The following is a 26,581-nucleotide window of genomic DNA, read 5'->3' as shown; positions in this document are numbered from 1 at the left end:
GACCACCGGATCCTGGTTGACACCTCCACATCGGTTTCCACTCCCCGGACTCCCCAGGGGGTTCACCAGGGGGACGAAAGTATATAGATCAATGGAGACACAGGTTTATGGAACCGCACCTGTTCCCGTTGCTGCCTTGCTCTCTATATTACACAACATCATCACCCGTCGTTGCCTTTGCCGACGTCAATCCGGACGACATCGCCCGTGAGAGAGCTCACGATGGAAAATTACACGAGCTACAACGCTCGAGTTAGTTCTATCCTTTCTGATACCACTTGTTCCAGACTGCTGATGGCATGTTCGTCGATAGACTATCCTGTTCGCCGCAACCGGCTCGTTGTTCGCCGGTTTCGCCCTGGCTGTCATCACAACCACTCTAGGTCAACCAACCTTCTATGAGTCTCTGTCCTTGGAGGCCGACCCTACAGCTCCGGGTTATTCTCACACCAACACGATCATTGGGGCGGTCAATGGAGTATTCTTCGCCGGAGGCTTCTTTGGCACCTTGTTCTCCGGATGGACAGCCGACAGATTTGGTCGCCTGAATGGGTTTCGCATCGCCGGTGTAATGGGTGTGGTCGGAGCGGCCATTCAGACCGGATCAGTCAATGTTCCAATGGTATGCCAATTTACTTGTTGTTCTTCTTGAAAGTTTTGGTGACATTGTCCCATGGCTGTACCGAGATTTACTTCATGTCCCTAACATTACTGACCCATTGCAAAGTACCTTGTTGCTCGGGTCATCACAGGTCTCGCCGCTGGCAATACTCTTGCTGCGATGCCCACATACTACGCCGAAGTGTCGCCGCCGCACTCTCGCGGCATGATGACTGGTGCTCATGGAAGTTTTGTGAATGCTGGCTACTTTTTGGCCGGCTGGATAGGGTGAGGTTTCTCCGTGAAACAAAGACGAGAGGCCCGAAAACTAACCTGTCTTCTTCTCCAGGTTCGGCTGCTTCCATGCCCCAAGCACCACCTTTTCGTGGAGATTTCCAAATGCCGTTCTTTGTCTGCTTGGTCTTGTTCTCATCACCGGTACTTTCTTTAGTAGGTCTTCCGACGTGTTGTTGATGTGAGTACCTGTTCGACTGACTCTCTGGCACCACAGTTCCAGAAAGCCCTCGATGGCTTTTACAGCGCGGTCGACGCGACGAAGCCTTCAAGACACTTTGCAAGCTGCACCATGACCCCAACGACACGGAGGAACACTTTGCCCGTCGGGAACTGGCTCTCATCGAACGCCAGCAGGCTGTCGATGCTGCCGTCCTGGCTGAAGACGGCAAATGGCAGCTGTTCACTGCCAAAACGTACCGCAAGCGACTCATCCTGGGATTCCTTGTCATGGCTGGTGGGCAAAACAACGGAACATTGGTGATCAACAACTACACCGTGTTGCTCTACAGGTCCTTAGGCCTTAACGCGGAGATATCTCTGATGCTCAGCGCTATATACAACACACTTGCCGCGATTGCGAACTTCGTCGGCGCCTACTATAGTGACAAAATGGGACGGAGAAAGGCCCTGTGTGAGTGCTAACCACTTTGAAAACCCCCATCAGGAAATCCAACGTCCACGTAATTGACTGGCTAACGAACTGGTTCTTATCTAGTGGTGGGCTTTACCCTCAACATGTCAATGTTCATCATCGCCACCGGCCTCATTGGCAAATACAGCTATACTCCATCCCAAGGCCTCGCTGCAGCTGCAGTAGTGTTCTTATATCTCTATGTGATTGCGTGAGTTTCGATCTTCCATGGAGCCAGGGCTGTGACAGCTCGATCCCCATTTATTTTGCTCCTCCCTTCCGAGCCTGTAACTGACCAACTCTCTCCTCTCATTACAGATACGGCGGCTTGATCGACATCAATCAATTCACCGCCGTCACCGAGATCTTCCCGTCCCACCTCCGCAGCCAGGCGACGTCTTACGCCGTCTCTGCCATCTTCCTCATGGATGTCCTGTGGCTTGAGCTGTCGCCGACCGCCCAAGCGACCATCGGGTGGAAATACTATTTGGTCTTTGTGTGTCTGGGTATTGCCCACACGGTGCATATCTATTTCTTCCTACCAGATGTGAGGCTCACGACCCCCCTTCCTTGTATCCGTACGGCGCACGGTCGGTGCGCCATATATGCTAAAGAATATCTGGCTAACCTCCTCGGGCTGCAGGCGAACGGTTTGGCGTTGGAGGAAATCGACGCGCTTTTCGGGAAGGCGGTCGCTGCACACTTGACGGACAACAACTTGGAAGAGGAGAAATCCAGCCCCGGCACTCCGCCCGCCGATCTTCTCTCCAAGGAGGGCCAGACTACTACGCATGTCGCGACGGTCTGAAATTCTACTTGAAGGGACTGATCTTGTCGAGCTGGCTCCGCGGAGCGAGCAGGCCGCAAGCATAGGCGTGCGGAGCCAGACATCCGGGAGAATCGCATTAATCAAGATTTCGATACCCTGTCAGGGTTTTTAAATAGAATGACGGCGCACCCTTCTTCTGTATCGTCATCTCTGCCTCGCTACTCCGTATCCGGTGCTTGGCTCAATGATCCTGATTGTTTTTCGCTCTTAAGTACCTTGTGGTCTGGCTGTCTAGGGCGTGAATCCTTGGCAGGGATTGCCAAGCAATTTATTGACTGGGTTTGTCGAGTGACTCAAACAGGCTTAGAGTTTTTCTGGGAATATTCTGCCGCTATAAGTGAAGCTCCTCACAAAGAGCACACAGGGGTATTTAAATCCTCTCGTCCTGAAAATAATCATCCGTTTCTCTCCCTCATCGCTACTGCAGCCAAGATGATCTGTGACAATGTTCGAAGATCTGTTCTTGACAGAGCAAGAGCATCACACCATTCGAACATTGTCACAGATCCTGAAGTGGACGGAATCCCTCGTTGGAGGCAGGGCAGGGAAGTTCCTTACACTAAGTAGCACAGTGATGAGAAGGCAATGAGGAGGGATCTAATCTTGACTCAAAGGTAACTATCACTAGGCATAATGGCACCGCCATTGCTATCGATGATATTAGCTCTACATGATCTGACGGCCGCCTGGTCGGCATATGTGTTTGGAGGACCTCGTGTGAACTCTGGGCGAATTTGTTGAGGGTCAAATTGGACAGAATATCTGGCTTCTGTCGAAGTTGGGCCTGCGAACTCATCTTGCTGGGGGTTGCGTGTAAGAGGTCTTGTTTCCCTTCAGAACGTCCGTTGATGAGGCAAAAAGTTTCCGACACCGAGCTAATGACAGTTGAGGCGTCACCAGTGAAAGGGCTAGGCAACAGCGTAAGTCACCTCTGAACCTCCGCGAGTGACGGTCTGGCACAGGCTATTCAAGGATCTATATCTTGAGGAATGAATAGAATTCTCGTCTAGTATTGTCACTGATTCACTCTTGACATTGGGCCGCCGGGTGACATGGCAATAACATTGGTTGGTGAAGGCCAGACCACTGGATCAGTCAGAGAGTCAATCGATGTCCCCTACTGTATCCTCCTCGAACCTAGGGCGTGTCTGGAGAGACCTGGATCAAGATTCGGATGTTCTAGAACACGTTGGACACCCTTTTCGTGAGAAATTCGTCCTCGATGGGGAGGATTCAAAACTTTGATAACGCTATACGTGAGGCCCGACGACGGGAGGCCTAGGCGAGGACATGCTTGAACGAGACAAACAGCTAGTGCGAGACGCCGTCGGCGATGACGAAGAATAAGCAAGAGGCACGGGAGAATGTGATGCCAAGAAAAACATTCACGATGAGCCGGCCCGGTTGTCAAAAATAAGCCGCATAAGTCTGACGAGAAATTATCAATGGGGAGCGACTCACTATTGACATGAAGGTAACCATCATAGCACCTCGATCCCCATCGATAATATCAGGTCTATCTGGTCCAACGGCTGCCTGATCACTATTGAGTAACTACTTAAAAACCCTCAGAGGGCGACTAATCGCTGTCTATCGGACTGTGCCATTTGATTCTTCCAGAGGTTCGCCTGGCTGGTTGTCGAAGATATCCAAGTGGGTGCGCACCGTCTGACGAGGAATAACAACGAGAGTGGCTCATTGTTGACGCAAACGTGACCTCGTTAGGCATAACGGCTTCTCTATCCTTGATAGTAATATTGGCTATAGCATTTGATCTGGCGGCCGCCTCGTCGCTATTAAGTGACTAGCTCAATTCTGAGAGGGCGTTCTACCCTCTGTCAGACTGCGCCTTTTTTTTGGCCTGCTAGAGGCTCGACGAACACGAAGGTAACTGACTGACTGACTGATTGATCGATTTGGGCTGACTCGACTTTGTTCTTACTCTCCGTTAGTGTAGATGTTCATGATACTTGGCTACTACGAAGTTCTTGTCCGGTTCGATATCTCCATTGACTTGGAACAACCTCTCTTCGCGGCAGCAGCTGCACCACCACCACCGCCGCCTATTCAACCCCCTCCAGGAGACACACGAGTTCTACATGTCTAGTTTAGTTTCGTGGTGAGATTGAACGAACAATAGCCATGGCAGCCAAGGTTATATTCCTAATGGCAGACGACGGCCATGACCCTACAGGTATGGGGCAACCAGCTGGCTGAGGTCTCCACGGCTAAATCGCAGATTTGACCACTTGCTCACATCTCACTGATCCATTGTAGAAGCCGCGATTCCCTGGAAAATCTTCAAGGACGCCGGATTCGATGTCTCCTTCGCTACCGAGTCCGGCAACCCGCCCAAATGCGACGACAAGATGCTCAAGGGCTGGACTGGCGCCGTGCTCGGGGCTTCCAAGGCCGCGAAGCGCGCGTACCGCGACCTCTCTAACACATGCGAAGCGTTCCAGCGGCCGCTGGCCTGGACGGACCCGTCGTTCACCCTGGATGGGTACGACCTCGTCTTCCTCCCCGGTGGCCACGAGAAGCGGGTGCGCCAGATCCTGGACTCGGCGAGGGTCCACGACCTCCTGGCGAGGTATTTTCCGCAGACGCGGAAACCGTCCCGCAAGGCGCTGGCGGCCATCTGTCACGGCGTGCAGGTGCTGGCCCTGTCGACGGGGCACGACGGGAGAAGCGTGATCCACGACACCGTCACCACGGCCTTGCCCGCGTACATGGAGCAGGGCATCTATCACGCCACCAGGGTCTTTCTGGGCGATTACTACAAAACCTACGGGGCGGGAACGGAGTCGGTCGAGGAAATCGTCAAGAAGAGGTTGGGAGACAGGGCGCAATTCAAGAACAGCTGGAGCTTGGGTCCGTAAGTGAATGTTCAAGGTTAACAGATTCTTCCGCTGTGGTTTACTGACCAGGACAAAGTTTTGCTGTCGAGGATCCAATATATAATTACTTGTCGGCGAGGTATCCACCTGATGCAGAAGCTCTTGCGAAGAGGGCAGTCATCCTCGTCAAAGGGATTAATCACTTGGCTTAACTTGTCGACAACCAGAACTTCAAGTATTAGCCTCATCCTGCGTCGCATTCCCGACGATCCCCTCCTATTGACATCTCGGCTTCGTACTTGGCTCTCTGCTCGTCTCTCCTTTCCCTCACGGTGTTGATGTTGACCTTGCCGACGTCGATAAATCTCCACAAATCACTTGCATTGACGCGCCCTTGTCCTCCAAACAAACCAAAGTCAACAGGATGCTTGGAGGAGTGGCGTAGCGCAAAGACCACGCTGTTCCTACCGTTGGGATTCTCCACGACGCGGTGTATACCAGGGCTCAGCATTCCATCCGACAACGCCTTGAGTGTCTGCCCGACCAGGATCGTCACCGTACGTGGGTTTGTCCCGCTGTCAATCCAGATAGGGTTCTCGTCCGTGGAGTTGAGCCGATCCAAGACTTCAAGACCACCACCGTCACCTATGCAGATGGTCAACAACCCTAAGTCGGTGTGCTGTTCAGCGAATCCAGTGCCTGGCAAGTAACGAAACAGACGCAGTAGCGTATATGGCATTTGTTTCTCAGACTCTGCCATGGTCTGGGTGCCATCGAGGATGTCGTTCCATATCGACACGTCTAGATCAGACCAGCTGGTGATATCGCACAGAATGCGCCATAGCAGAAGTGCACCTTCTCGCCACGCTCTAGCGGCATTGTCTTCAAGCGTCTGTACCATGGATAATTGCGACCGTGGCAATCTAGACTCGTAACCCGAGTGCACACGACACCGGAACGTGATATATTCTTTCTCATTAGGGACAGTGTAATAGCCAAACTCGGTCCCGGACTTGGAGGGATACAGCGCCGTCTTTTCCCGGTCCGGCAGCTGAAAGAACCGTGTAGAGCTGGTGAATAGGTCTGCAGTCGTGGCCGCCAGCGTCTCCGATAGTGGGAGAGATAGCCAGCCTTGTTGCGCGAGGTGAAGCAATTGGCCATCCGACAATAGCGGTGGGGGCCCTGGGGGCGGAGGACATGGGGAATCGTCTCCCTGTTCGCCCATGGCCTTTGCAGGTCAGGGAGAAACAGGAAAGATCTATATCTCCTCCTTGTTTCTCGCTACGGTGTGGATTTGATCTGAATGGGTGCCGGTGGTGACTTTGCGATGAGAGGAACTTCTAACGAGGATCGCGGAATCAGGTGCTCGCTGATGAGTTGATTGGTTGCTGATGATGAAGGCATGACGCGGACCTGCGATGGATCCCGAGATTGCAGACAACCCTCTTTGCTGGGCGTCTCCGGACCGGAGAAAAAAGAGTAAAGAACGTGTACATGTGCTGTACTGGTCTCTTGTCTAGGTATTCTTCCCCCACAAAGGGAGCGTTAGAAGCCCGTTTTCCCTCCAGGAACGATCAAGTTCGCTTCAAGGTGGTTCAAACGCCAAGCAGATTTAAAACGGGCGAAGCTTTTATCGAGTGGCTATCAATAGTCAACCATGCAGTCGATCTAGTAATTGATCCGCGTATCCCTTTGAGGGTTCCTCATGGGTCTGTGGTGGTCAAAAATGTCCATTGAAACACGTATTGTCGAACAGGTCGTGGGCCAAGAGTCGTTCACAGCTCAGCATACGAGGAGATATTCAAACACTAGGTCGTAGGATCGTGTCATTGTGTGACCCGTTTGCATTATTAAAACACAGCAAAGTTGTCCAAATACCTCTATCATTCTACCTTTGCCCCTGCCAGCCACAAGTAAAATGGTCCCCCTTCCCACGACAAGATGTACCCTCAGATTCATAAAACATTGCCATCACCCGCTTAGTTTTTGTTCGCCATCCATAAGCTACATCCTGCATCGCCTAGAACTCTTTTCCATCACCGTAACCCACGGAGCTTTGGCCCCCATCTTTCAGTGTTCCTGCAATGGCCCTCTGGCTCCCCACTTCACGCAGAAGCCGCTCTTCCTATTGAGCACTTAGTCGAATTTCTTCCGGCCAAGGTTCAAGCCAACACCGTGGTTGAACACGAGAGTGCCGCCGATCTTTGCCGAGGCGATCAAGGCTGGCAGTAACACCACGCTGATGAGAAGGTTGGTCTGGGTAGGTGTCTTGCCCAAGTTGATGGCCCCCTCCTTGTCCTTTCTCAAGTACCAGCTGTAGAGGTTGACCACAAACACCAAATCGTTCATGACGGCGTGTGTGATTGTTGCCTTGATCCGTGGCACCATTGTGCTCTTCTGCTTTCCCTGCGCATCTTTTTCCCATGGCCCGCCGTTCTTCTTGATCATGCCGACCAGCTGGATGTTGCCAGACATGATTGCAGGCACAGTGGTGATCAGGCCCGCGCACAAGAGGAAGTAGGATACGCGAGTGATGTCCAAAAGGGTCGCGGGGGACCCGAAGCGTGTGGTGAGGAAGGCCGGCTTGACATAGATGGTAGTCAGAGCATACAAAATGTCAAGGCCCCAGGAGAGGACGTTGAAGGCGATGGGAAAGTGGACGAGGCCTGGGTGGGCGGGGAATCTGTGAACAAAGCGGTCAGTGCTGAAGACATGCCAATGGCGGAGGTGGTCCAAGCCAGCGGCAGCTGTCGACCACCTCTACACCCCAAAGTTGAAGAGAATGGCAGATTAAAGTACATACTCAGTGTTGAATTCAGGAACAGGCTCGCCGACCTTGTGGGCGAATTTGCCCTGGAGCTGAGTATAGTAGCTCATCTTGTCGCTGGCACTCGCGGTGAGAGAAAGATAGAGGTCACAGGTTCCTGGTATATTCCGGGGAGAAGAACGGCCGCAGAACCACAGAAAAGTAGCAGATTAAAAGGGCAAAGAACAAAAACGAGTGTCTTTAGAAGAAGAGTATGAGCATCGGACAAAAATAGGGAGTGGGAGTGGGCGTCAGAAAATACAAGAGACCGTATTGGGCAAAGGAGCAACACAAGCACGCGCAGGACATTGCGGGCAGGGTTCCAACCTTCAACTCTACTGCGCTAATGGCGGAGTCCGGTTAAGGCGCCCTTGCCCAACGGGCGCCCAATGGATCGATCTCTAGGCACCGAGGCCCCCTAATAGTTCCAGTCATTTAAGGCCAAGGCAGCAAGCCAGGGCAGCCCTCGAGCCCCTGAAGCAGCCGCCACCAATAGGAGGTCGCCAAGAGGTAAGCAATGAACACCTGGCATCATCACTGGCAGCACATGGGGGCCGATCCTGAACTGGGTTCACAACATGTATTATTACCACTCGATTCTCCGTACTGTGAAGCAAGAGCCAGGCGAGGTTGGCAGCGCCGACATACTCGTACTCGTTCTCATTCTGAGCAAATGCTACTCACCGCCCCAGAAGACGAGGAAAGGGAACAAACAATTGACGAGATCAAGAAGAGGACTGCATTGACAGAGGATACAGCGAGGCAACAGAGAGAGAATTCGAAGGCAGCTGATGCGAGATGGTGACAATTCATGGATGCCCACCATGCGCCACAGTCAATGTCCAGCCTAACTCACAGCTTCGCCCTCCTCAGAGCCTCAATTACCTCCTTTGCTCCTCGTTCGCCAGACCGCAGCGCACCATCCATATATCCTTTCCATTCATAAGCAGTCTCGGTGCCCACGAAATGCACTTTTCCATGAGTCGTCCTCAGCGCGTGGTTGTACTTGGTCATGATTCCCGGTGGTGCAGCAGGACACGGACAGCCTTGCGCCCATTGATCACTTGCCCATTCATGTTCTGTCACGGCCAGCGGCTCCGGCACGTCAACATACGGGCCGAAGACGCGCTTGATGTGAGCCAGTATGGCGCTGAATCTATCTTGCTGCGAGAGGAGGGATCCCTTGCGGCCGAAATCGCCATTGGTAAAGCAAGTCAGCGAGAACTGTCCCTTTTCATCGGTACTGGAGTCCCGGCACGTGGTGATAGGCCCTATGAAGGACATGATGGCACCGGACAAGCCTTTCTTGCGCCACCAAGGCTCCGAGTACATGACCAAGACCTTCAATGTATACCCGTGTACATTGTGCTTCCCGAGTTCGACCTTGGCCGCGGGCAAAGGTGGGTCAAAGGCGATCTCCTTGTAAAGAACTGTCGGCACAGAGACAATGACCCGTTGACACTTGAAGTCTCCCCTACCTGCCGACACATAGATTCCGTCAGGGCTTTGTGATATGTGCCGGACAGGTGAGTTTAGGATGATTGAACCTGGCTTCATCAGACCCGCCAGACCGAGTGACAATGATTGGGTCCCTATTGGCCTGAGTGTAAGTGCATTCCTCAGTCGATTGCTCACATCTGCATAGCTTACCTCTGTGAAACCTGAGATACTGCCCGCCATCCTTAAAATCGGATCTCATCTGGAGCAGTCCGCCGCCGCTCTTGCAGTAATCCAAGAAATACAGTGCACTGATCTCAGACGGCTCTAGGCCGAGCATTGCTCGAGTCCACAACTTGACACTGGCAAGCGCCGTCTCCGATTGAGTCTCCGACTTGCACCATTCTTCCAAGGTCATGGAGTCAAAGCGTCCGCTTGAGCCGACAGGGTCCCGAATATCGACCTGTTGGCACAGTTTCTCAAAGAGTTCGCGGATGTAAACCATGTTTTCGATCCCGTTCAATTCGGGCGCGTTGGTAGGTGTTCCGCCATAGGGAAACAATCCTGTACCACCGCTGAGATCCTCCTGGATGATGTGGCCCACGGTGTTTTGAACCACAAGTCCCAGACCGAGGGACTTTGCCAGAGCATACGCCTTTGCTTGATTCGTGTCGTTGATCCAAGCGGCCCCGACGTCGATGAATTTTTCCTGGCCCAACGGGTCAACGGACCAAGTCTTGCCACCCACGCGATCGCGGGCCTCAACAACAGCGCACGACACTCCGGCCTTTTGCAGATCATAGGCTGCCTGCAGACCGCTGAGACCAGCTCCCACTACCACCACCTCCACGCTCGTCAATCGTTCCTGTCGGACAGCAGCATACGCCTCGATCTCGAACTTGAACTCGGGGTCCGCCAGGGCGGGGACGGGCACCAGCGTCGTAGCAGGCCGATGGCCATTCAGGAACGCCTTGAGGTGCTTAGTATGCCGACGGTGCGCGGGGTCGTAGTCGACGATGTAGTACACCAACTTGAACACGTCGGTCACTTTGGCACCAGCAGCCTCGAGACAGCGGCCCAGATTCTTCATGGCTAGGGCTATCTGCTCGTCAATATCCTGGGGCACGACGCGGTTGTGGTCGGCGCCGACTTGCCCGGCCGTGGCGACGATACGGCATGGTCCGCTGGACGTGGCGACGTGGGAGAATATCGGACGAGAGTCGAAAGTCTTGTGAGGGTCGAGTGTTTGCACGCTCGGCGACGTCTTTGGATCAGGCGACATTGTTCTTGGTTGAAGGAATTTTTTTTCCCTTCACGCCGTTATCGACTCGTCCTTGGCCTGTTGATTCAAGATATCGCAGCTCTCCACTTACGACGGACTCTGGAATATATGTATTGTCGATCCTCGGATTTCGACGACCGCGGAGAGAGTCAGTCTTGCTTGCTTGCTTGATTCCTTCCTGGCTCACCCACCAAGGTCAGCCCACTACACATACATATAGGTATGTATTAAGTGTCGAGAATCAAATCAAAAGCTGAGCACCACGCCCTGCCAACACCGCAGACCTGCGCCTCGTACCCACCATACGAGGTACGGTGTACGGCCGCGTGCGGAGATGTGCATCTCCTTCGTAGTTCTGACATACCTCTCAACTACTCTCCGGTGGAAAATACGAGCGACTTTCTTACCCAACGGTGGTCGGGGCCCTGATCGGGCAAGAGAGTTTGGCATCGTTGATTGGGAGAGAGGGAGAGGGGGATTTTTCCCCGACCTTCCTGATTTGGTTGTATCATGGGGAAGTTGAAGCGCGGTGATGAATGGCGATGCTGTGGAGATCCACCAGACCTACCCTGCAAGCTACCTAGGTAACTAGGTGATAATTATGCATGAGAATGCTTGCCGTTTCTGGACGTTGTGTAAGAAGTGAGGAAGGAGGGCTATCTGTGTCATAGAGTATGTATGTATGTTTGTATGGGGTATGATGTGATGCGATATGATCTGATTTGATGTGACAAGAGTATAGATTCAGCGTTCGCGTTTATTATCATCATCATGTTCTGTTCTATTCGCCCTCCTCTACTTTCCTGGTGCCGGTGGTAAACGCAAGGAGGGGATCTCCAATGCTAAAGCCACACCAGTACACTAACAATGATAAACCGCAGAAGACTCTATAGATATATAGATGTATGGATGGATATATCGACATACCCTTTTCGTTTTCGCCACAGGAAAGGGGTTCAGGACCAGCAACGCAATGCAACGCAGTGCAAGGCAATACACCGCCCGTCCCAGAAGAGTCATCTCTGGTGATTAAGAGGGAGGATCACGAATTACAAACCTGATCAACCACCTCAGCGACCGCGATGAGTTCCTCGTCCCCAAACTGCGGTCTGACCAGCTGCACCGTGACGGGCAGATTCGCCCACCTCTCGGGATCGTAGACCTCCCAATTCATGCGGTCAAAGACGTTGTCGCGGGGCGTGTACCCGACATCTTTGCGGTCCTTGTCGCGGTCGACCCGCATCTTCTTCAGCGGCAGCACGATGCTCGGGTAGTCGAGCAGGTTCCACAGGCTGAAGTATCCCCACCAGACGGGGAAGCCGTGGGGGAAGCTCGCCGACGGGGCGCACGGGCAGAGCAGGCAGTCGATCGGGCGGCCGGAGCGGGTGCGCGACGCGGTGGCGTGCCACGCCGCGGCGAATTGGTATTTCCATTCTGCTTGTTTGGTGTTGAGCTGGAAAAAAAAGGTCAATCCCAACCCATGGGTGGGGAAAGGAGTTAGTGATGTGCTTCGTTTCTCCTCAATTCAACTCAAACCAACTCAACTCAACTCGGCTCAAATGGGGCAGGATAGGGTTGGGGTTGGGGTTAGGGCTGGGGGGTTGTGTGGAGGGTGATAAAATGGGAGCGAGCATGTGTGAGCACACGAGCTAGGGACGTCTTGGGTATTACCTTGAACAGTTCCGGCACGGTCAACGGCTGGATGTTAAACGTCTCGAGATACCACTTGAAGGTCGGATAGAGCGGTTCGCCCGACGACGCGACCAGGTCCAACGTCTCTTTCGCCCCCGTCTGGAACCACAGCCGCCACTATTCGTTTCCCGGATAGTTAGTTAAACAAGTCCGTTGCTGGGGAATAGTGTGAGGCTCCCAGGAGCAAGGGACTGAAACGAGATACGGGGCGAGAAATACGAACCGTGGCCTGTGCGACTTCCCAACAGTCAAACGGTGGTTGGAATTCGATCACTATGTACACCCCCCCTTTTGCGTCAGAACGAGCATGATTCGCTTTTTCTGTTTTCGTGACCAGAAGGGCGCGTGGCGCAGACTGGTGGTGCTGGGTATGGATCAATAATGAATCAATAATGCATACCTTCGTGACCGGCCGCGCGCAGGTTTGCCGCGGTCTCCTCTAGCGCCCTCGCAATCGGCGGCTGCGGAGTCACACATCCATCCGTGGCCAGCAACCCGATACAGAGCTTCTCCGTCTTCGCGGGGAGCTGTTGCCAGGGCATGCGCACGGCGGTAGGTTCAAAGGGCAGGCCGTGGTGGGTGAGGAGGATCTCGGCCACGAGTTTGACGTCGGCCATGCTGTAGCAATTGGGGCCCGAGGAGACCTTGATAGAGATCTGACCAGGAGCGGGTGTGCCCATGCCCCTCTTGGCCGTTCTGTCGGCCGTCGGTCGCATGGCGTACAATCCGTTGAAGGTGCCCGGGGCGCGGATGCTGCCGCCAATATCGGTCGATGGGCAGAACGGCGCGCCTCGCATGGCCACGAGACTTCCATCACCCCCAGAAGAGCCGCCCGCAGAGAAGTGCCTGTTGAAAGGGTTCATGGTACGGCCCCAGAGGTTGCTCCAGGTTTCGAGGAACATGCCTGTCTGCGGCATGGTGGTGCGCACGAAGAAGACAGCTGTGGCCCAGACACACGCGCGGCGGAGGCGATTAGTATGTCAAGGCAAGTAGGGTTTGTAGAGACAGAAAAAAAAAGGCGCTCGGAACTGCTCACCTCCCGCATTTCTCAGCATCTGTATGATTGACGCATCGTACGTGCACCGGTTGTTATGCCATGCCAGGTAGCCCATGGTCAGGTTCTTGTCCTTCATGTGGAAGATGTCCTTGATACCCACGGGTAACCCGTGCAAGGGCCCAACCGGGACGCCCGTCTTTGCGAGGATGTCGTCGAGTTCTTTTGCTCGTGCAAGAGCCTCATCGGGGAAGAATGCTGTCAGGCAGTTCACCTGAAAAGAAGCCGTCAACAACAACGGCTCTCAATCCCCACCTCGACATCAGGTAGACCGGATCCGTGGCCGACAGACTATGAAAGGAGGCTTCAGAGGCACTCACACACTGATGTGCAATTGCGGCCCTTGCGCAAAAGGCCTCGGTCACTTCGACAGAGGACAGCTTGCCGTCTCTCAGCTGGGGAACGAGCTCACTGGCCGTCTGCTCGGTGATCAAGAGTTGTTTCTCCGTAAGCAGTCCGCAGGCCCTCGGAATGCCACGCACGTCCATCACAGACGGGTCGACCGGCTCGGGCAGACGCCATTTGGGAGGTATTGAGTTTAAAAGGCCTGCTTGGGCCTTTGAGGCAATATCCTGCCAGTTTTCAGCCATTTTCGGGACTCAAAAGAGAGGGTAAAGGATAGAGTCTAAGCTTTTGGTAAGAACTCGAGTTCAGGCTCTCTGAGGAGAATCGTCAAGATATTGTAACCTCGTAGGCTGGCCCACCCCTGTTAAGGGCCTGCCTGTGCAAACGAGTAGCAAGATAACAACTAATCTGCAGGACTTGGATGCGATGCGGGGGGAGGATTTCCTCTAATCAGCCACCGGATGTGGACGATCGTGGATGTCCGTCTTCGCACGCGTGAACGCAGGAGTGATCTTCATGCGCGAATGGGCTTTCCAAAGTGTAGGTCATCTCCTCAAAACGCGGCAAGTCCCAAGATCATAAGGGGCAGATGAGGGAAAGGCATTGGGGACGATAAACAAGGAGTCGTTGTTGGGAGCATTTGCCTCGTATCCGGATCAATATTTGTCCGTCATGGCTTAAGATGCCACAGTCAAAGCCTCTGATTTTGATGTATTGATTGCCAATAAACAGCTTCTGTTGAATACGTTTGTCTAACCCAAGCTCGCATTGGTTCTAGATATAGACACCAGAATCAGAGTCCTTGGCCACTTGGTGGCGTTGTAGCGAGCCAAGGGTGCAGCACACGGCTGGAACTGCGTCGCTGTCCAAAGCAGACTGAGCCAGCATGAGCATCGTGGAGACGTTTCCGTTCCCAAGGCTTTCACATCTCTTGATGGCGAAATGACGATACTCTCGCGAGCGGTGGTGGAGCTAGAGTGATCAATTGAGGGGAACTGAGAACATGCCGCCAGTAGGCGACGAGGATCATAATCAGAGTCATCGCATCGTTCTCTGTCAGCCCATGAGCCATAAGAGGGAGCAAATCTTGAACATATCTTACAGCGAAGATGAGCTCTGCTGTCGGATTAGGCGACGCAGGCCTTGGAATAGTTCAACAAGGTTTTTTTTCCTTTTAGACAGGCTAGGAGCTGGTATCCCCGTTATAACAAGTCAATATCCTGCTCTCAAGCGCTCTGTATGGTCCTTCGTGATCAGAATATGTTCGCCTACAAGTGCATATCATCAAAGACTTCTGGATAATGTTCATGTTTCACATCAAACTTGCTCTCCAGGCTATAATCACAAAATATTTCTGACCGACCTGCTTCGTAACAACGATCGCAGTCTTTGGTGACCTGGCGGCGAAAGTTTTTCAATCTCACCGAGGGGTGATGTTCTCGGTAAGTTGACATTCTCCCAGTCCGTCTGCGTTCTTAATGCATCCCAAGCCTGGCGGTCGTAATCGCTAGGAGTGATTGTCGTATCGGTATTAGTCGAACTGCCGGAAGAGCTTCGTTCTAGACTGGGCACTGAATCTGAGGATTCTTCCTCCAAAGTCGGCTCGGACAACGAGCCATAAGAGCTGAACCGTAAGTGGCTCGCGGTCTTCCGAGGTGAGCTCATGCCGCCTACTCCCGGAGGAGACGGCACTGTGACGTTAGGGTCAAGCTCACGACGAAGTGATAACCTAGATTCCACACTGAGGATACTGCGCAGACTGTTGCGGCGTGAGACTCGCTCTTCTTCGTCAGGTGAAGGTAACAGAGCTGATCCACGAGATATCTTTGAGTCTACCGCATGGTCTTGGGGGCTGGAGCCCGAGTTATCGCCCCAAAGAGCCGGTTTCGTGGTGGGCCTGAGTGGTGCCGCGCGCACCGGTTTGTTGGCCTCTTTAGCAGCAGGCGGAGACGTTCCTCCAAACGTGTGATCAATGTATTGACTGAACCCGTTTACCTCACTGTCATCCCGAGGACGTTGCTCGCTTTGTAACTTCGACGCTCTTTGACTCGCAGCGAGTCGGTCGATGATTTTTTGTCGTTCTATTTCCTTTCGCTCAGCCAATGTGTCGATATCATAGTTCCTAGGAGCAGTCTGGCGCAGCTCTGGAACTCGAGCTGGCAGAGATGGCAGAGGTTGAAGTCTTGCAGGATTCGGTAACGCAGATCCGTCTACAGCATGGCTGTTAGAATCGGATGGTGACAAGGCGTTGAGAGCAGCGCGTTTCTTCATTCTCTTCATTTTCTTTGCGTCATCCGCATCAGATTCGGGTTTCGAGCCTTCACCTCGGTTGCGTAGTACCTTCGCCAGGACATCGTCGAATTCACGAGATGATTGAACATCACCACCAGTCTTCGTGTTGTAGGACATGTGTCCTGATTTGATGACCTGTTCGGCGACTTCATCAAGCTGAGCACGTGGACTCTGCGTCCCATTTCCGACAGCAACCCCGATGGCGGGTTCTGGTACGGCCTGCACAGGCCCGGGCACAAGCTGGCGGAAGGAAACTTGCGTAGCGCCAATTTCCTCGCCTGCCATTTTCATAGCGAACCTTACTCTCGCTGCCAGCATATGAATTTCCAGCGATATGATGACTTTCCATGCGGGCGCGGCTTTCGTTCCTTTTCCAGCCAGCGATCGATGTCGGGCGGCAATGATGAGTCTAGAAGTGACACGACAAGCTATGTCGGCACATTCCTTGACGGCAGGCGTGAAGTGCGAAGGGGCGTCTTTCTCATCGCTCTGAACAATTGTAAAATCGACCTCCATGAAGCCTCCAACCGGAGGACTATGCGGAACGATCTGGGTGAAATTGTGAGATTGTGGAGGCATCGAAGACTGGATTTCCTGTCCCTTGCGCACCAGCCATTCGATCTGTTTTGCTTTTGCACATCGTTCGTCCTCGCAGTAGAACATGTCTTCCTGCCTGTGTAGGGCTGGGTCAAAGCGCACATTGTAGGGTATGCCGTAGTTCCAACGAGAGAGCCGTGTGTTGATGGTCTGTATATTTCCGAGGGACATAAACAGGCAGCGGACGGCACCCTCGACCACCGATGTCCAGCTGGACCTTCCACGCCAGACCTTGACTCCCTCGCTGCGAGGATAGCTCTGCTCGATGCGCGACTGGACAAAACGACTGCTTCCGAGCCCACCAACAAGCAGGATCCCTTTGAGATGTTCTTTCAACCCTTTCTCCTCCAAGGCCATGTCCTGCTCATCGATGAGGCTCAGGATCTCAGGGAGGACGCTTTCAAACGAGATGCGGACAAGTTCTGGCTCGATAAGAACAGTGCCTTCTTTGGCATGCTCAAGCTTGAGGTGGGCAACACCACCTAGATGCACCGCCTTGGGACCGGTTGAGGTTCCCCCCTCATAGGACGGCTTGATGATGAAAGTAAAACGGTCGATGATCTCACTCTTCGCAGCTGCAGGCAATCGGTCCCAGTCGTCTCGCAACACTCCTTTGACCTGGTTCGTGAAGGCTTGGTCGATGTACACGGAACCGCAGAGACCTCCGTCTGCAACGGCGACCTGGTTCAACTCCATCGGATGCACTCTGGCGACCTGGTAGCTCACAACATCGACTGTGCCACCTCCGGCGTCGCAAACTATCACGCAGTCTCCTGCCCTCACCTGGCCCGTGCTCAGGCGCTGTTGAAGCTCGGAAATAGCAGCCGCTTCCGGTTCTGTGATGAACTTAATTTCACGGCCGTTATCTGCTAGACCAGCAAGTTCGGCAGCATGCAGGGTATTCTCTTTGGCAGCATCAGACCATATGGCAGGGACAGTCATCACAATTGTGACATCGCTGTTCTTGACCAGGTCAGGATCGTTCTGCTCGTCGCAGATGCAATCGACAATTCTCGCCCACAACCACTTCAGATAATCGCCAACCACCGTTGTAGGGGATTTTCCCAGCTCTTGGATGGCTCGACGGGTCGCCTGTACCTCCTCGGAGTCGAGGAGATATGACTTGCGTGAATCAGGGTCTGTCTCGAGGAGAAGCTTCACCCATCGTAACCTCGTAGCATCTTCAGGGCATTCAAAACCACAGTGAACTTGACCATTTGGGCCGTATGCGATGTCCGAGGGGACCTTCTGCGTGTAGCGGTGGTGGTGGTGAGCACTCGGCCAGTCAGAAATGGTGTCAATGCGCGGGTCGATTGGTCGTTGGAGGAAAAGAGTATAGGCGGCGCCAGAGAAACTGCCACTGTCAGAGGTGCTCTTCCTTCAATTGTGTGTTTGTACCAACCTGGTGCCATAGTCAATGCCAATGATGAGTTTCACCTGCGCCGGATTTGCTCGATTTTCTGGGCTGAAACCGCGACTCATGAGAGACGTGAGCCCTGGGTCCATCTTGACCCTCGCTGCGCCCTTTGAAGTTGTGATCAGGCTGAGGTATAGCAGCTATCCAGGGACCTCGCGGGCAACGCAACCAACGCAATTGCGCTACCAGATCATCATCGCTGCATCAGAAGGAAGACGAACAAGTTGAGGAAGTTTGGCTTTCCATGGGCTTGGAAATAATTGCAAAGAACCATCCCAAGCCTTCGCCGATAGACGATAGGACCCAAGCGGCAGCCATGCACACAAAGTCCTTGGGGACTTTGCACTGCCTGGTGTGGCTGCATCATCGGGCTGGTCAAACTTGCAGTAGTGGTGAGGCTATCACCTCGAGCCGCCATGCGAGAGATCTAGGCTCCCGGCGACTTAGGCTGCGGTAACACGAGGCGCAGGGCACAGCTCCCCTTGGCCTCTCTGGCTTCATCTTGAGATTTGTCTCTCATTTGGACATTCCTGCAAAAGACGACGAAAAGCAGCTCCTGTAGCAAGAACATGACAGAGGTAGAGATATGTCCCGTTCTCAAGGATCGATCATGTCGCGGATCCCACACCGGACTAAGCTCATTTTGATTTCCGGGGACAAACACCAGGCCCATAGCGCCACTGCCGAAACCTCGTCCGCCTTCACCGAAGAATTCCCTCTTGACAATGACACGCATGAGAGATCACAACTGGAAGAACATGTTCGAGAGTTGACGGGTTTTGTCGCAAGCCCTGGGCGACCAGCACGGACTCAACCATCACACGAGGTCAGCGCAACTCGCGCACCGTGTCCAGACGATCGTTCGAAAGGGGCTCTTTCACATCAGCACGACGTCGAGTGGTTGCAAAATCGAGTCAAATCTTTGGAGGCGAGCGTGCAGCAGTACCAGGAAGAAGATGAACAATTCCGATACCTCTACGATGGGATGGTCAAAGAAAATGTTGCGCTCGAGGAACGTTGTGCTGCCTTGGCTTCGGAGCGTGACTTCTTCGCGGCCAAATACAGTGAGCTTCTGTCGGAGCGCTTCAACGCACAACTCCCTGGCCTCTGGGTGACTCAGGCGAAGTTGAAGAGTGCATTCACAGACCTCTGCCACCATGTCTCTGCCTGGTGCGACGATGCAGCTTACCAAGCGGTAAAGATGCAAGTTGGTAACAACCAAGGAGAAAACCTAGCCGAGCTGCTTGCCCTCTCTCGGGCTTTCAGCGTCCCATTGTCGCGGAAAGGGCTTGCTGCAGTGCTGATGAGCAGGATACACCACGAGATCATGCTCAGAGTGTTCCCAATTCCTGACGATTCAGGAGGGAAAGACCCCAACGATCTTTGGGCCAGCCAACAGGATGCCGAATGGCTTCGTGTAGTCTTGAGAGACCTGGTTGCACAAGGTAAGCTGGACTTCTGCCGAAGTCTTCTACTGTCAGGACTGTAAATAACCCGTGAATAGGAATCCCCCCTGACGAGGTGCGCCGCTGGAAGTGCTTGACCACCACTGCTATTGCTCCGCACAGCTTCGAAACCAGTAAAAGATCAAGACATTTCGCCAGGTCACTATGGAGGCATGTCATATCCATGGTGAAAGGTGACACAAGCGCTCTGGAGTCACAGCTGTTTACGAGGCTGGAAGTTGAAATTGTCGTCAAGGCCGTCGAGATATCGAGGTTGATGCGCAAGTGCCAAAGCTCTGTCCAAGTCCGGTGGCCAGTCAAGCTCAAGAGCACGTCATGTCGAGCAATTGAGGATGGAACACTAGTTTGTGAAGTGCTCACATCCCCAGAGTTGGTGACAGTCTCGGCTGGAGGCTCGACAGCAGGCGCAGAGGAGAACGTTCTCGTACCGCACAGCATGTTTAGGATCGAAGGGATTACTGCGAATGACAGTAATGGAGCTGGAAAGACTTTGAAAAATTGACTCAAATATATAAAGGCTGCTAAACTAGGAAATTTACCTTGACATCTCGCATCCATTCATTCATCCTAACTCTTGTCCTCAATCTCAGCAGATGACATGCCTACGCTTATGCCAAGGCTGTTATCAAGTTGAATGCAAAGGAGCTCAAGCCGATGAGGAGACTAAGGATTGTCGTCACCGTGGGCTTTTTGCCGCCTTTCAAAAAGTCCTTCATTTTAGTCTTCAAGTCTTTTTCGAGCTCCTCATTCACATCCTCTTCCAGCACATTCTCGGTCTTTCTCCGGGTCTCGATATGCTCGTACAGCTCCTCCACGTCGTCGTCTGTGTCTGCCACCGTTGCTGAAGGACCGGATGCTGCGGCACTAGATTGATGCCCTTCCTTGAGCGCTTGAATCCGCTTCTCGTCCTGCTCCCTTGCGCAAATGATAAACTTGCCTGCAGTCGTCTCCGCCAGCGTCTTCCCACTGTCCATCTCCTCCTGCAAGGCAAACTTGACCGGAGCCTGGGACATCAAAGAGCGAAGTATAGTTTCGGCAGACGCGCGGCTGTTCTCGAATCGGAACATTTTCGCTTTCTTACGGAGCATTGGGCGCCAGAATATCCGGCGAAGGTCACTTTCCTTGGTCCCAAGTTCCAAAACCCCTTGACTCGCTTCATCGGGCCACTTAGTTGTAACGAATGTGACGTGGTCCCAGCAGTTCTCGCCGCAAATCTGTTGAAGCAGCTCGAGTTGCCGGACAGCTTCGCCCGTCATTCTGGCGGAGAGAATGTCGTGCAGATAAAGTATCCCTCTCTGTTCGTTCCATCAGCGATATTACAAATCATATCAAGATGGATCGCATCACCATCTGCACTCCCATCGCCGACTGGAGCGCAATCAACCGGGCAATCTCGCTGAGGATGATTGCGTCGGAGCGCCCATGCCGGCTTCTGGTGTCATTGAAACCTGGCGTGTCGATCAGTATAAGAGGCTTTCCATCAAAGCTCGTATAGATTGCGGCGGGCTGCTGTGTGCCTGTGGCGAGGTGTCAGCAAGGCTATGTCTTCCTAAGACCCATCACTGGGAGTCTCTTTTTACATGAACCCAATCTCGCTGAAGTAGCACATGCCCCAGGCACGATCGAATTGATGAAGTGACTTTTGCCTGCGCCTGTGGCGCCTACCAGGAGGATCATGGATGTCTCCTCGGCCTCGCGCTGGATAGCGTCGCCTATCTCTGCCCCAAATTCATCGGCGAATCTGTGTCTCATGACGGGACAAGCTTTGTTTGGTACCGGAGACCATAAAACTAGCAGAGACGCAGTTTCGTAAGGATTTTTCTCTCATGAGAAAGTCTTTCACTCAGCCTCATTTTCCCACCACCTTGTCGCTTCCAGCTGCCCCAGTCCAAGCCTCAATCTCTAACTTGCAGGGCCGAGGCATCGTAGGTCCCAATGATTGGACGATACGGTTACTAGCGTCCGTGAAAAAGGCAGCGGCTAGAGCAATGAGGTGAAGCGAAGGCAGGGATTAGGCTGCATGCCTTTGTGATCAATTTGGAACTGAGCCATCATGAACAAAGAACCGCCCTCAGTCGTACGAGCAGTCCAAGTGAGTATCATCATCGTGCAATGCAGTTCGATATGACGGACGGATCCTGCCATACAGAGCCGAGCCGAGCCATTAGAAGCAGTCAAACTCCGGAGGGGAAACCGTTTTTCTCCATCCGGCTGCAGGGCTGACCGGCTGGGCGATTGAGAGCCTAGAGTGCATGAATAAGATGCTTGTGAGTGAAGTCGCCGACACTTGGCATGGAATGAAAGGTGAATGTGAATCCGAGTGAAGAAATGATGCAACTGCGGCAGCCATGACCGACCGTAGAAATACTTTACGCGTCCCACATGTCACATTGATCGACCGTACCTCTATTTACCTCCACCCGGCATTGACTATGTATAAAAAAAAGTTACTCCTTATAAAGTGTTGATGTCAAGAACATAACCCAGGACATGGCATTACTTCGCCTGATTTGTTCAAAATGGAGTCTCAACACTCAGAGCCTGCTGATACGAATGACGGCTATCGTCGCAACTTCGATGAGGCTCATCGACAACTCGCGGCCGCCATGATTCACCTCTCTAAAATGCCCAAAACCACGCCAGATGGCCTCGATCCAGAATTCGCGGCGTCGAGACTCGTCAGTCTAGAGATCGACGCTCGGAAACACGGTCAAGTCGCCTCTCCCCTCCCACCCTGGCTGGTATTTCACTTGGGACACATTTATTTCAGATCACTCGACATACATTTACAAGCCGATCATTGGACAGACGAAGTGAGGTATATCATCCAGTCGTTACTCAAGTTAGAATACATTTTGGTGTGGGCCTGCTGATATATTACAGATGCGACTATTTTGAATCGAGCCAACAGTTTGTCCTGCGATGGAATTCCAAACCTCATGAGGTACTCCGGACGGAGTTGCGGTTCCAGTCTCCACGCTCACCGCCGCTCCCTGCACGGTCACTGGCCCGATACAGCTGCTGGAAGATTTGCCCAAGAGATCTGCTATTGCGGTTACGTCGCGGTTAAAATCTATCAGTGATATTTTCTCCAACCGACATGATCCAGACATTGCACTTGGACATCCCTCCGCTAGATATCCGGGTGTAATTATCGAAGTTGCAGGATCTGAAAAGGGGAATGCGTTGGAACAACTCGCAAACGAATACCTGTGTCACTCTGGTGGACAGATTCGCCTCATGGTTGGCATCAAGACGGAATTTTCTGACGAGAAGGGAAACAAGAGTAAGAAGGCGAGATTTTCTGTCTGGAAGCCGCTGTCGACTACTCAAGATGGGACGCAATCGATTCATGCAGTCTGCACTGCCAGTGAGGTGAGTCTGAGTCAACTTAGCCTCTCTCGACTTGGCAACTGTCTTTACTGACTCGATGTCTAGGTGATGTTTCGGAATGAGGAAGGTGTTCCCAATCTAGACGCCGAGTTGAGGTTCTCCCTGAGCGACTTCGCGGCTCCAGCCGTTATCAAGCGTTCCGACCTTTCGTCAACCACACTATCCCCATCACTGCCGCTGAGCTTTGTGCGTGTCTCAAGAAATCAGAAAAGTTCGAGACCACCACGGATTGAACTAGAAGAACCATGATGGAAGGATGCATCAAAATACGAGGTCAGAACAGCCTGGTAGGAGCGACGAATCAAGCTGGGCTTTCATACGACTTTCACAGTACCTCGGTCTCACGGCGCTCTGATGTCTGCAACTTCCCTGGGGGCTGGTGATCGGTGGCACGACTGCACAACAAATGAGCCACGAGGCAGATAGTCAACGAGACTTTTATTAATGGCTCTTGGTCCGGGCTGTTGGAAGGCGGCCAGTGGTGAAATGGCTCATGAATCATGACTTTGCTTGTAGTGATACCCCCGATCAGCAAATTGAAGCCTTTCAATCATTTTCAAGGTTCATTTTTGACATTGTAGTTGTAGTTGACATCGTTGATATGTTAGTTCGTACGAGACTGAGAGGTATTAAGTCCGCGTCAAGCTCATGAATTAGATCGACAGCGGTCCAGCCCGTTCCTGCGAGTGTTACTGTAAATGGCCATCCGCGGAGACTCCCTACCTAGTTACCTACATATTCACCAAGACAAACACTACTATTGCCGCCGGTACTCTTGCTGTTGCTCCTGTCTGTCCCAGCATCTCCGGATCTCCGAGGACCTCTCCATACCTCTCCCCACTACGAACCCAGATTCCTTCGCAGATACGGTAGTGAGAGAGGGGTCCCCGCGGAGGTATAGCTACACTTTGTGCCTTTCCACGAAACGGTGACACATCGGGTGGCTAGCCAAGTCTGTCGATTGGACCCATATTTTTCCCGGTCTTTGTTTTACGAAATAGTTTGTTCTCCACATTTTTCCTGCTCCTACAAGTGGATGGACGTCATATTAAATATTCGCGCAGGGGCAGAGGCAGATGGATGGGATGGGACGGGGGTGTTGTTGGAGGGAGTTAATGGGAAGACGGGCTTACATCCATGCATGCATGCATGCGTGCAGACATGCATACAAATATACGCTCGATTCGCTTGCCCTGATTACCTACTTACTTCCCAGAATCTGGACCATCTCCGCGGTACATATCTCCACTGGTTCCCCGCCAGCGCGTACCAGAGTCGAAGGCACGGAGAAACCATAATCGAAGAGTTGACCCCGCAAATCACCTCTCTCTTAGCCCAAGGCAGCAAAATGGAGCAAACGCCGAGCTCGATCACATAGACCCAGAAGGGCTGAATCCCATGCAATGCAATGCGTGTGTGTGAGAGAGAGAAGTCACAATCCCAAGCACCACATTCCCACCTCCCTCCCTATCCCAGTCGGAAAGTATCACTGTTACGTAACAACAACCTATGCGAAATATGGAGGACAGTCACACTCGAGATTCGTCCTGGGACTCTGAGCTTTGTCCGCCGAGTAAGAAATCTGAGCGGGCAGAATGAGGCGGAACGTGCGGCGGCGATTTGATGCCGTGACTCGGACGCAGAGGTCGAGTTTATACCGGCGTGACACCAGCGAGGATTCGAAACTGGGGACCGGGTACTTTAGCTGGCCAAAGTTAAGTGTCAAATGGGCTTGGGCTTCCGCGATCGACCGCTGTGCCGTGTCTGTGTTTGTGTCTGGCGTGCCGTCATCTTCTGTAGAAATTAGTCAGGGTCAGGGTCAGGGCAGAGCCAAATCGCAACGGTGCTGCCACCACAAATACTTACGTGGTAAAGTGTGGGGGATTTCCTTCCAGCCTGAGAACTGTACGGGAACTTCGACTTTGGCGTAGACTCCCTCGTTGCGACATAGCGTGCCACGGGAAGACGAGACGTCTTCCAGCGTCGGAGCACTTTCGCGCGGGTCGCTGGAGATATAGGTCGAGAACACCAGGGATGCCACGCACTGGCCGATGACTGGAGCTCGTGGCAGTTCTCGGCAGTTCCTGGTTAAATTGTTGATTTGCATCAGGCTTAACGTGGTAGAAAAGACCGTGTCGTCTGTAGGTTTGCACAAAATCACCGGCAAAGGCTGGCTGGCTTCGATCCGCAGCTCTCTCGTGCGAGATCCGCCGGGACGCCATATCCTCTGGCATCTCGACTCTGTTAGGACGTACTCGCCGGGGAAATCTGCGACACAAAATGGCGGAGGGACGTCCAGGGTCGGGATGATGTTGACGGTGCGGGTGATGCTGGCGACCACTTTGTCTCGGACAAGAGCCTGCACACGGAGATTGTAGCCGACATTGCTTTCTCCCTGATACCGTGGCTGGAGAACAGGGTGTTTCTTCACGCTCTCGAAACTAGGTAGGGATGGGGGGAGGTCTCGTAGGAACCCGCGATTCTGTCCCAGGAGTTCGGACTGTAGAGTCTTCGGTATGTCGAAGTGAAAGAAGCACTTGGGTGTGCTCTTTGCTTGGTCTTCGAGGCCGACGAAATCCCTCGTTGTCTTGATGTCGTCGAGCTGCAGGAGCTGCAGGCGGAGTCAACATAGAGCTCTTAGACAGGTTCCAAGTGTGAATGCCTCATACCCTTTGGATTCCGTGGACGAGGGTATCCACATACCAATCCGCGCTCCGGATGGTGTTTAACAGAACACCTGGTTCTATCAGCACAGGGTTCAAAGCACTGCGGAGGAAAAGCAAACAGCTAACTGACCCTCCAAGGTGACCTTGAGTCTGTCGAAGTCAATGCCTTTTGAGGCTGCTATGGAGATGTAGCCATCAATACCAGCGTCGCCCAAAAAGTAGGGGTCTTTGCTTGGAGAAAGGGCAAGGCCGTTGGTAAAAGTCAACTCCATTGTTCAATGGGCCGACAGACAACAATGTATGCTCTCAGATGATCTGCATGGATAATGTAAAGAGTTCAAATGGCAAGCACAGACACGTGCCCTTCCGCTTGATCGTCCAACTCCCATGCAGCCTCGGAGGATCGACTGGTAATATAGCAATGAGTAACAGGGAGTTATTTAGGTGTAGGTTACCCAAGACATGATTCGACAAGCCACATTGCTTGGAGCAATCACAGACAAGCACTAAATCCAGCAGAGCGGCACGAGACCTGGCGGCGGGGGATCCTCTCCCAGAATGTGCAAGAGTAATGCTTTGGGTAAAAGAGCTAAAATTGATCCGTGGTAGCCTTCTTGCTAATTTGCACCACACGAAGGTGTGGATCTCTCTATGGTATTTCCAATACCACGCGCACACCGAAAGATTATTCGGTAATACATTGAATGTATTGGAAAAAGCCATCGGAGTGTGGAGTATGTAGCCAAGTGAATTGCCGGCGCTCCAATGCTGTCCCATCCCAACGACCTTTCGCTCCCTCCCCAGTTTAAGATTCAGTTCGAAGCTACTACTGCTGCGAGTTCGAAGGCGCAACAACTCGTATTCGCCTAGGCCGCCATTCCCACCACAGCTTATATCAGCCGCAGATCTGCGACCAGGTCAAGGGAGAGTTTTCTGTTGG

General features: G+C 52.9%; 11 protein-coding genes across 11 annotated transcripts; 4 read left to right on the top strand and 7 right to left on the bottom strand.

Moving 5' to 3' along the window:
• Positions 1-222: 222 nt before the first annotated feature.
• Positions 223-2,336, top strand: AYO21_04611 (hypothetical protein; the record flags this gene model as incomplete). The annotated part of the gene is made up of 7 exons (XM_022654583.1): positions 223-252; positions 314-622; positions 728-888; positions 950-1,050; positions 1,112-1,528; positions 1,613-1,739; positions 1,847-2,336. 7 exons carry the CDS (start codon positions 223-225, stop codon positions 2,334-2,336), a joined length of 1,635 nt encoding a protein of 544 aa, XP_022513183.1.
• Positions 2,337-4,499: 2,163 nt separating this feature from the next.
• AYO21_04610 (hypothetical protein) lies at positions 4,500-5,236 on the top strand (the record flags this gene model as incomplete). Its single annotated transcript, XM_022654582.1, has 2 exons — positions 4,500-4,551; positions 4,635-5,236. 2 exons carry the CDS (start codon positions 4,500-4,502, stop codon positions 5,234-5,236), a joined length of 654 nt encoding a protein of 217 aa, XP_022513182.1.
• Positions 5,237-5,438: 202 nt separating this feature from the next.
• Positions 5,439-6,419, bottom strand: AYO21_04609 (hypothetical protein; the record flags this gene model as incomplete). Its single annotated transcript, XM_022654581.1, has 1 exon — positions 5,439-6,419. The coding sequence occupies one exon, from the start codon at positions 6,417-6,419 to the stop codon at positions 5,439-5,441; it is 981 nt and encodes a 326-aa protein (XP_022513181.1).
• A 911-nt stretch (positions 6,420-7,330) lies between these two features.
• AYO21_04608 (hypothetical protein) lies at positions 7,331-8,071 on the bottom strand (the record flags this gene model as incomplete). The annotated part of the gene is made up of 2 exons (XM_022654580.1): positions 7,331-7,877; positions 7,998-8,071. The coding sequence occupies 2 exons, from the start codon at positions 8,069-8,071 to the stop codon at positions 7,331-7,333; spliced, it is 621 nt and encodes a 206-aa protein (XP_022513180.1).
• Positions 8,072-8,852: 781 nt separating this feature from the next.
• Positions 8,853-10,719, bottom strand: AYO21_04607 (hypothetical protein; the record flags this gene model as incomplete). Its single annotated transcript, XM_022654579.1, has 2 exons — positions 8,853-9,592; positions 9,651-10,719. 2 exons carry the CDS (start codon positions 10,717-10,719, stop codon positions 8,853-8,855), a joined length of 1,809 nt encoding a protein of 602 aa, XP_022513179.1.
• A 1,042-nt stretch (positions 10,720-11,761) lies between these two features.
• On the bottom strand, positions 11,762-14,055 carry AYO21_04606 (hypothetical protein; the record flags this gene model as incomplete). The annotated part of the gene is made up of 6 exons (XM_022654578.1): positions 11,762-12,172; positions 12,391-12,528; positions 12,635-12,732; positions 12,812-13,351; positions 13,448-13,679; positions 13,786-14,055. The coding sequence occupies 6 exons, from the start codon at positions 14,053-14,055 to the stop codon at positions 11,762-11,764; spliced, it is 1,689 nt and encodes a 562-aa protein (XP_022513178.1).
• Positions 14,056-15,151: 1,096 nt separating this feature from the next.
• AYO21_04605 (hypothetical protein) lies at positions 15,152-18,205 on the bottom strand (the record flags this gene model as incomplete). Its single annotated transcript, XM_022654577.1, has 2 exons — positions 15,152-18,053; positions 18,102-18,205. 2 exons carry the CDS (start codon positions 18,203-18,205, stop codon positions 15,152-15,154), a joined length of 3,006 nt encoding a protein of 1,001 aa, XP_022513177.1.
• A 521-nt stretch (positions 18,206-18,726) lies between these two features.
• On the top strand, positions 18,727-20,084 carry AYO21_04604 (hypothetical protein; the record flags this gene model as incomplete). Its single annotated transcript, XM_022654576.1, has 2 exons — positions 18,727-19,561; positions 19,621-20,084. 2 exons carry the CDS (start codon positions 18,727-18,729, stop codon positions 20,082-20,084), a joined length of 1,299 nt encoding a protein of 432 aa, XP_022513176.1.
• Positions 20,085-20,190: 106 nt separating this feature from the next.
• On the bottom strand, positions 20,191-21,334 carry AYO21_04603 (hypothetical protein; the record flags this gene model as incomplete). The annotated part of the gene is made up of 3 exons (XM_022654575.1): positions 20,191-20,877; positions 20,930-21,099; positions 21,163-21,334. 3 exons carry the CDS (start codon positions 21,332-21,334, stop codon positions 20,191-20,193), a joined length of 1,029 nt encoding a protein of 342 aa, XP_022513175.1.
• Positions 21,335-22,101: 767 nt separating this feature from the next.
• AYO21_04602 (hypothetical protein) lies at positions 22,102-23,224 on the top strand (the record flags this gene model as incomplete). The annotated part of the gene is made up of 4 exons (XM_022654574.1): positions 22,102-22,400; positions 22,466-22,526; positions 22,601-22,957; positions 23,021-23,224. 4 exons carry the CDS (start codon positions 22,102-22,104, stop codon positions 23,222-23,224), a joined length of 921 nt encoding a protein of 306 aa, XP_022513174.1.
• Positions 23,225-24,482: 1,258 nt separating this feature from the next.
• On the bottom strand, positions 24,483-25,913 carry AYO21_04601 (hypothetical protein; the record flags this gene model as incomplete). The annotated part of the gene is made up of 4 exons (XM_022654573.1): positions 24,483-24,769; positions 24,842-25,586; positions 25,645-25,718; positions 25,772-25,913. The coding sequence occupies 4 exons, from the start codon at positions 25,911-25,913 to the stop codon at positions 24,483-24,485; spliced, it is 1,248 nt and encodes a 415-aa protein (XP_022513173.1).
• Positions 25,914-26,581: the final 668 nt, after the last annotated feature.

The sequence above is a fragment of the Fonsecaea monophora genome, assembly GCF_001642475.1.
Source record: "Fonsecaea monophora strain CBS 269.37 chromosome Unknown Scaff26, whole genome shotgun sequence".
Lineage (NCBI taxonomy): Eukaryota > Fungi > Ascomycota > Eurotiomycetes > Chaetothyriales > Herpotrichiellaceae > Fonsecaea > Fonsecaea monophora.
Note: the sequence above shows the minus strand (reverse complement) of the source record. Positions and strands in the feature narration are given on the sequence as shown.